At 44.3% G+C, this 9,369-nt stretch overlaps 1 protein-coding gene across 1 annotated transcript; it reads right to left on the bottom strand.

The window, feature by feature from the left end:
• Positions 1-1,391: 1,391 nt before the first annotated feature.
• On the bottom strand, positions 1,392-8,870 carry LOC126988313 (putative GATA zinc finger domain-containing protein 25). The gene is made up of 2 exons (XM_050846369.1): positions 8,818-8,870; positions 1,392-1,785 (listed from the first exon to the last, which is right to left on the bottom strand). Exons 1-2 carry the CDS (start codon positions 8,868-8,870, stop codon positions 1,392-1,394), a joined length of 447 nt encoding a protein of 148 aa, XP_050702326.1.
• Positions 8,871-9,369: the final 499 nt, after the last annotated feature.

The following is a 9,369-nucleotide window of genomic DNA, read 5'->3' as shown; positions in this document are numbered from 1 at the left end:
ACGCCCACCCACCGTCGAGCACGTGGACGGACACCGAGGCGTGGCGTGCACGGGCGCGCACGTGTAGTTTCCGGCGTCCCTCGAGGTGGCGTGAGTGATCAGGAGCCAGCTGGTGCCCGAGTTCTTGTCCGTCACCACCTGCACGCCGCCCCGACCCCCGACGTTGATCTCCACCAGCTCCTCCTTGGCTGCTGGGAGGAGAGAGGACATGGAGTTGTGGTAGACATTATACTTGTCTTCTTGTTTGTAGGGCGAGGGAGAAGAGACAGGCGTGATTGCCAGGGAGGACGCTGAGAGGCTACTAAGAGGAGCAGTAAATGGGATTGGTCTCCAGTCTCCACTGTCTTGTTTGTGAGGCGAGGGAGGAGGGAAAGGCGTGATGGCTACATATAAAAAAAAGAATAGTGATAGGAAGGGATTGGTGAGTCTCCGATCCGTTGAGTAGAAGGAAGAGGACGAGCAGAAGGAGGAGGAGAACTTTGAGAAAGATGAGGAATAAAAGGAACGAGTTGAAATGGATGGGTTTTGATGTTTAAAAAAAAAAAGTTAATGAGGGTAATAACAGTGGGTGAAAAGAGGCTGAGAAAATGAGAAAAGCCGAAAACAATAATTTAGAATTGAAATTAGAAGCACTGATTAATGTGAAGCCAGGCTGATAAGGGAATAAAGGGCGGATAAAAAACGTAGAAAATGTACATCAATATTTTTTAACGTTCTATATAGGAAAGAAATGTATAACTCATTATTTTAGAAGCAGGAGCAAAAGAAGACGAAGAAAAGGAGAAAGAGGATGAGGAATACACAGTTGACCTCTCTCTCTCTCTCTCTCTCTCTCTCTCTCTCTCTCTCTCTCTCTCTCTCTCTCTCTCTCTCTCTCTCTCTCTCTCTCTCTCTCTCTCTCTCTCTCTCCCCCCTTAAACAGAAGCACATAGATGAATTCCTATTAGTATGGCATGGGGTGTCACGAGCTAAAGGAGCCCTCGTCCATAAGGGCACCTATTCTAAAGCTTGCCCAATGGTTTGTTCTTTTATATTAGTGTGGGTGTGGCCCCCCTTGAAGTCCGTATTGTTCGTAGACACTGTCACTTAAGGGGGCGTGCGCGACACCACAGATGGGCAGCTGTCTTTACGCGTGGGTGCTCAGGCCTGATAGGTCCACTTCGGCCGTGAAGGCGTTCCGCAGTGTTGCTGTGGCACAGGTGAAGGCCCGCTGACACCTCAGCGTAAGGGTTCTCGGGACTTCGAGGAGAAGATCACCGGACGCTACCGCTCTCGTAGCTCGCTCTGACCTCCTCCACGGGACTCCGAGGGCCGCGAGGTGTGGTGTGTGCTGCACCTGGGCCTTGTGCAGTACTGTGAGGGCGCCGACCTCCTGCGGTGCTCCAGACTATTCATCTGGTGGCGGGGACGTCCTGTCTCGGGTGGTGACGGTGGTGCTGCTGTTGTTGTTGCTGTTGCCATTGCCGGTGTCCCATTTGTCGTCCCTGCTGCTGCTGCTGCTGCTCCTGGTCACTGGCACCGTATATGAGGCGTTCGGCACGCCTCTGCACCCGGTACAACAGGGAGAGGTGGCACTGGGCGCTACCCATCCCTGTGAGGGGGCTGTACTCCATGATGGGCCTCACCTGGGCCTTGTACAGCCTTAGGAGTCCATCAGTGTCGAGAAGGTGGCGGACTCGACGCAGGAGTGTCACTCTCAGGGACACCTTGCGCGCCACGTTCTCGAGGTGGCGGTCAAAGCTGAGTTTGGAGTCGACCTCCGCCCCCAGGATGTTGATGGAGTCCCTAATGGCCAGGGTGTCGTCTCCAAACCTCAGCTGCCCCTCGAGAGCTCTGGCGTGTCTCTCTCTCTCTCTCTCTCTCTCTCTCTCTCTCTCTCTCTCTCTCTCTCTCTCTCTCTCTCTCTCTCTCTCTCTCTCTCCTTTTTTCTGTCTTCCTTATCTGGTAGTCAATGAGATTACGAAGGAAGTAAAGGAATTTGGAACGCGGGAAAGAGATGTGGAGATAACGAAGAGGAAGCTGATGGAGTAACCGGGAAAAAAGGAAGAGGAAGACGAAAAAAGTAACTGAAAAATAATTGTGATAAAAGTATAGAAAGTAAAGGAGCCAGGTACAAGGAACAAGGATGTGAAGATAACGAAGAGGGAAAAGACTAAGTTGGTAGCAAAAAAGGAAGAGGACAAAGAAGGAAAAAAAACAAAGGTGCTAGCAAAAAAATTATAACACTAAGATTAAATTAGCTGAAGGTAAAATAAATGAACTAAAACATGAGAGTAATTAACAGGAAAATAAAAAAGAAGGTAAAATCAAGGATAATGAAAAACAGGAAAATATAAATTGTTAGAGTAGAGAAAATAAAGATGGAAAGAATAAAGTAGCCAATAAGGACAGTTTAAAAATGGACCTGGAGGAAGAGGCGAAAATTATGCAAGTCGGGTGAAGAGAATGTAATGAGAATGTGAGGGAAATACTTCAACACTTACAAAGGTGAACGCTGTTGCCATGATACGAGAAGTGCGGCGATTATTAGTAGTGAACGCAACGTGCCCGGCTGCCCGCGGCTGCGCGGCGGCGTCACGCGGCGTCAGTGTCTTTAGAGTAGGGATGGGCAGAGTACGTCTTTTCAGGTAATCGCGGGTACGGGTACCCGTCTCAGACTACCCGCTCTACCCGGTTCCACTACCCGGGTAGCTACCCGAAACCTATCAGCACGCTTACCCGCCAGCGCGGTGGTCCCGGGCGCGGGGTGACTGAGCCGTCTCAGGCGCTACCCGGTTCCACTACCCGGGTAGCTACCCGGAATCTATCAGGCACGCTTACCCGCCAGCGCACGGTGGTCCCGGGGCGCGGGGTGAGTGAGTATACCAACGCGCTACCCGGGTAGCTGCCTGCAGAGCCTGGTAACCACCAACACGCTTACCCGGCACTGCAGCACACAGTGATCCATGCTCCCGGGATTAATGTAATGATTACCAAGATTATAAATCAGACTCACACACGTGTATATATATATATATATATATATATATATATATATATATATATATATATATATATATATATATATATATATATATATATATATATATATATATATATATATATATATATATATATATATATATATATATATATATATATATATATATATATATATATATATATATATATATATATATATATATATATATATATATATATATATATATATATATATATATATATTTACATGCGGGGGTGGATAAATGAAAGGACAGTGGGAGACAGGAAGATGGTAGTCTTTATGATACTTGAGTGCTGTTACTCGTTTTTTTTTTGTTTTGTTTTTTGCATTCTGCTCCATAACAAAAAATAATAAAAGCTGGGGAGTGCTTGGTCCACGAGGTAGATGAACACCAAACCAATACAGTGACAGGCGGGCTGCCACAGTTGGTGATGTCACCTACCACGCTTCAAGCCCCGCCACCACGTCAAGGTGACTCCCCTGGAGGGTGTGTGTGTGTGTGTGTGTGTGTGTGTGTGTGTGTGTGTCAATCAGCGAATATCCAGCCGACCAGCAGGAAAGCAAATTAGTAAGGACTACCTGCTCTAATGTTAGTAATAATATATTGTATAAAAGTCTTCCCTTCCGTAAAATATATAAAAAGAAGTTATACAAGAAAACAATAAATGTAATTGTACATTACTACATAATCACAGCCCTTTATATTATATACAATACCATGAAATATGATGATAATATATTGTATAAAAATATTCATTTCCGGAAAATATATATATAAAAACAAAGTTATGCAAGAAAATAATGAAATAAGTAATTGCACATTATTGCATAATCACATCCCTGTATAATGGACACAATGATAACATAAAATGATGTGGAAAAAAGCTTCCTTTGTTGACATGCAAGCAGAGAAAGGAAAGTATTCCTGAAAAAAATAAATGCCTTCTGAAAGTTATCCATGTAGAAATCTATCTACAAGTTCTTGTTTAGGAAGAGGATCATGTTTACTTTGTTTTCTGATAGATTGCTCCTCCTAAGTGATATGAGTTCACCTGCTTTGCTGAATAATCTTTCTGACGGGACAGATGATGCGGTGAACACAGGTATTTTTAGCCAGCTCTTTCATTCTGGGATACTGAGCGGCGTGTTCCTTCCACCACGTAAGTGGATCTTCCTCTCTTGAGGCATGAGCTTCCTCTGTGAAATACCTCCTGAGCTCAATGAGGACCTGTCAATGACTGTGATGATGTCTTTCATTAATTTTCTCAATATCTTTGTCAAGTGTGCTCCACAGCGAGTTTTTCTTGACAAGTGAAGTTCTATTATCAAAAGTCCTGGCAGCTACGGTGGATGTACTTGGTTGGCTTGCAGGTTTTGGAGTGTCATAAGAGTGCATCTGACGCACCAGTCTCTCTTCCGTTGTTTTGAGGTTTGAGCTGTCTGAGAATGGTACTTTTTGAATCTAGGATCTAGCAGCGTTGCTGCTGCGAGACTGAATGATTGTTCATTAACTGAGAACCTTTTCTTCATTTGGTCCTGCAGTTGTTTGCCAAGCTCGCACATATCATCACTCGTAGTGATTGAGTTCAGGCAATTTTGGATGCCCCTGATCATCGGTAATACTTTTGAAAGTGAAGTTACCTTTTCAGAAGACATTTCTCTTGTCCTTTCTTCGAAAATCTCCAAAACATTGATGGATCTTTGGAGAAGTGCAAGCTCGTTGTCATTGAGGCACAAATTATTTTTGCCCAGTAGGCACAAAGTTGTAGTGACAAGTTCATTTTGGTCTAAGTATCTTTCTATCATGTAGAATGTAGAGTTCCATCTTGTCTCCACATCTTGTACTAGTTTCTTGGCAGGTTCATTGTGTTGCTCTTGCAACTGAGTGAGTTTATCTGTAGCCCTTACACTGTGATGGAAAAGGTTACAATCTGCTTTATTTTGTCTCTAACCTCAAGGACATCAGGAGTATTCTATAGCTTCTTGCACTACAAGATTCAATGTTGTCAGTCACGATGGTACGTACTTTATCAAATATATTCCACTTGTCACATATTTCTCTTAGATGCTGTGCAATGTTTTCTGTGTGAGATCCTACAATGCAAATAGTTTCAAGCACAGCAGATTTCAGAACCCACTCCGGTGATATGAAGTGAGCTGTTACTGTAATATAGCCTTTTGTTTGGCGTGATGTCCATAAATCTGTTGTTAATGAAACATGGGTTGCCTCTGCAAGCTCTTTTCGAACTCTTTCTACTTCTTTATTATATAGAGCAGGCAAAAGAGTCCTTCCAACTTCCCTACGGCTAGGTAGTTCATATTTTGGGTCAAGTCTTTTCAGTAATCTTTTGAAAGCTTTGCTCTCGACTGCTGATAGTGGCATAAGGTCCTTCACTATCCATTCCATTATCAGCTCATCAACTTCTTTCTTTGCTTTCGACTCTTTTTGGTATGGTTGAGTCCTAGTGACAGTTTCTACCAGTGTAGGTTGAGATGTGGATGGCTTCGATGCCTTCGCAACCATCTCATTCGCACTGTCTTCCTTTAACTCTGCATATTCGAGAGGGTGTCTACCTCGAATATGCTTGATCAAGTTTGATGTGCTACCTCCACTGTACTTCAGAGTGTCCTTGCAAACCAGACACGTTACAGAATTTGGTGTTGTCTGTTCCATGAAATTCCACACCGGTGCTTTTCTTCCTCTTTTCGATGCCATAATGAAGAGCTCAAGACAATAACGTGCTATATTATGTGCTGCAAAATGAAGGTTAATGAAGCACGACAAGCCTTAGGTAAATTTTTCTGAGAAGTGAGATAAAAAAGCAAGTGTGCGTTTATTAACATGTGTCACGGGTTCTCCCTATGGTAGGCTCTCAGCAACTGGGCGGAGCTTATGCTCAGCTATATTTATACCTTTGGTTGTGACGTCACTACTCATCAGCCAATTAGACACTCCTGCACATCACGTGATGTCGAGGCTCTCTGCCATTGGCTACCGCCATATCACGTGATATTTCTGGCGCGGTGTCATTGGCTACCGCCGGCCAGCGTGAACGAAATATTTCTATCATTACCATTATGTTTCATTAATGATCGTACGTTAGTGCACATTTCCGTAGGTAGTCTGGACCCCATTGCTAATGCTAACCGTATAACATACGGTAATTATTTTCATTGTTATCATCATATTTTATTAATGACAAGACTTTGGTACGCATTGTAAGACTGCTTATCGCCCGGTGAGCAATACCCGACATTGTTTTACCCGGGTACCCGTCTAGATACTCACTCCGCAGGACAGCATGAACGATATATTTATAATCATTATCTCCATATTTCATTAACTATCGCACATTGGTAAACATTATCCATACTCTAAGAGTTTAGACATTAAATATTTTTCACCGTAATCCCGCACATCTGTACTCTCTACACCAAAATGGGTGCCTGAAAATATAATAAGAAATACCCGTGAAAATTACCCGGATACCTTCACTTGTCCCGGGTACCCGTCTCGATCTTCAGTACTCAACTACCCGGGTAGCTACCCGGGTACCCGCCCGTCCCTACTTTAGAGCAAGTGGACGGTGAGGGTGTGCACGGCAACACCCGCATGGAGTGGCTAATTTGCCCACTTTAGCTTTTCCTCGCCAAGCGGCTGTCCAAGGCATAGGCGGATCCAGGGGGGGGGCCACGGGGCCATGGCCCCCCCCAAACGCTCTGAGAGTATGTTTTGGCCCCCCCCAAAGAAATTCGTTACAGATACTGTCAGCCTCCCTCAATCATATACATATCATGTAGAACTCGATAGTCGATACTGATGAAAGCAATGTTTTTAAATATTACGATGTGATTATTGTGATTCTTATATGTTATATATTAATATATGCTTAATAAAGACCAAAAGTATTCTGGATCTAATTCTTGAGTTATGCCCCTGAAAAGCACAATGCAATCCGATGTGACTTAATTCCATGTGTACAGTCCGTCGTCGATGAACAGTTGGCCCCCCCCAAAACTCAAGGCTGGATCCGCCCTTGGTCCAAGGTGAGGACGATGGTGTGGCCGCCTTGACACACGTGAGGCTGTGCACTGTGGTCAGGTGTGTGGTGAAGGAGGAGTGTCAACGTTGAGTGTTCATCGTGAGGCACAGCAGGGGGCGGCCCTTCCCTGACTCCCTCACCGCTGCACCCGGGCGCCGCTGCCCCCCTGTCCCCCCCGGTCACCCCCCAGTGTGTTACAACACCACCACTCTGTGTGCTGTGTGACAGGTACGTAAATGTACGTTGTTCTATACGCCACAAATACGTTTCAACTATTTTTTTCCAGAAGTAGGCTATTGCTATTTAGCTTGTTTACCGAGGTAGCCTACTGCTGTATTCACTGCTGTGTTTTGTAGCGTCCAGCATCCAGTGTACAAACGGCCAGTGCTGTACAGTATAAAAACAGCAATAAATGGCTATAACAGTAGGTTATTTCGCTCTGTACACAAACTATTCATAGCCTACTGAAAAATTCTCTCTCTCTCTCTCTCTCTCTCTCTCTCACACACACACACACACACACACACTTCGTCTCCCACGTTGAAGTATTGCTCAGCTGATGATACAAAACATGTTTCTCTCGCAGCTGTTTTGCCTCGACGACAGGTCATAGCTGAAGGACGTGACCAACTGGGTATAGTTGCCTCTCAAACCCACGCTTAAAACTAAAACATAGTATTACTTTTCCCGTGTCTATATATATATATATATATATATATATATATATATATATATATATATATATATATATATATATATATATCTATATCTATGTATATATATATATATATATACTGCTACAGTCAACTTTCTTCTTAACCCCTGCCTCCCCCCACCCCTTTCCCCTTCAGCAGTCATCTAAAGTTCTGAACCACCGTCACGGTACCCATGATCGTTATGTATTCATTATCACTACGAACCGTGTACAATTAATGGAAACATCAAAACAGACGTTATATTGGCTCTTCCTCTCCTACCATTGCAGACGGGGGAGTAAGGCTAAATGCAACAAAATAAAGAGTATCTCGGCTTGAATTTTCCTCCTTACACCTCTTTCTCTTTCCACACCGCCAACACTAAGGCAACCCAAGTCCCCCTTGAACACACCATTGAAAGTCACATCGCGCAGCAAAAGAGAATGAGGATGAATATATTAAACAATACATCACAATACATAAACAAGTACCAAGGTTCAAATTTCCTCGTAACACTTTTTTTTCTTTAATGTTCACCTCAGGCAACTCTAAACCAGCACCAAAGCATCCTCTTGTCGGTATTCTCAGACGCTTCCTCGACGATTCCTGAAGGCCACAAAGGAGGTTAATTGGGTTCTCATCAGTTTATTTTTTTCAAGTTTATGGTGCAGAAGGCTTGTCAGTTTATCACGAAGGTCATAAAGCTACGCAGTACCCTTCAGGGAAGTGACCCACTACTCGTCCAAAATCTTGTCAAATATATGTGCTATTTTTTTTATTATAGGGCGCCAAAATGTGTAAAAGCATAACATTATTTAGAAGGTAAACTTTGATCAATATTCGAGGGAGCAACACAGGATCGCATAACATAATAACAACTACAACACACACACACACACACACACACACGCGCGGGCGCGTACCCAACCCGCCCACCCACCCAGCTACCCACACTTCCTCCTTCCTTACACCCTCACAAGTCGTTACATAAGAGAAAAGAAGACCCATAACGAGTTGTCAATAGTCAGGAGCGCTCCTTATGCCTCGGCGCCGCCCCTGTGAGCCACGCGCCCACAGAGGCCGTTCCGGGGAGCGGGTTGGCCTTCCACCTGTGCCCTCGAGGCCCATCCCCGCTATGTACCGCCGACACTCTTTCCGCGACGCCCCGATAATGGAAATAAAGGGTTCACAGCCGACTTGGTGCTGGTTTGGGGGCGACTGGTGCGAAAGGAAGGTGTTGGGCGGGAGATTAGAACATTTTTGTATTATTTTGATATATTTGGGTAATGGGGTATTTCGACGACTGAGCATGGTAATAAAGGAATTAAAGTGTTCACGGCCGACTTGTTGCTGGTTTGGGGGTCCTCGGTGTGAAAAGAGGGTGCCGGGAGAGAGATTCGAACCTGTTTGTTGTATTTTGTGGTATTTCGGTTATTTTTTTTGGACATCGGAGCTTAATAATGGAGGGAAGAAAGTGTTCAAAGGTGAGTCGGAGTTGGTTGAGAGAGGTTAAAGGTGAAGAGAGGGTGTTGTTTGCTGCACGATCCTTGTTATTTTGCTTTTTCAGGTATTTTTAAAACGAAGTGTAGTAATAAAACGATTAAAACTGAAGCCCTCCAAAGACCCT

This window comes from Eriocheir sinensis, chromosome 69, assembly GCF_024679095.1.
Source record: "Eriocheir sinensis breed Jianghai 21 chromosome 69, ASM2467909v1, whole genome shotgun sequence".
Lineage (NCBI taxonomy): Eukaryota > Metazoa > Arthropoda > Malacostraca > Decapoda > Varunidae > Eriocheir > Eriocheir sinensis.
The sequence above is the reverse complement of the archived record's forward strand: the minus strand, read 5'-3'. Positions and strand labels throughout refer to the sequence as shown.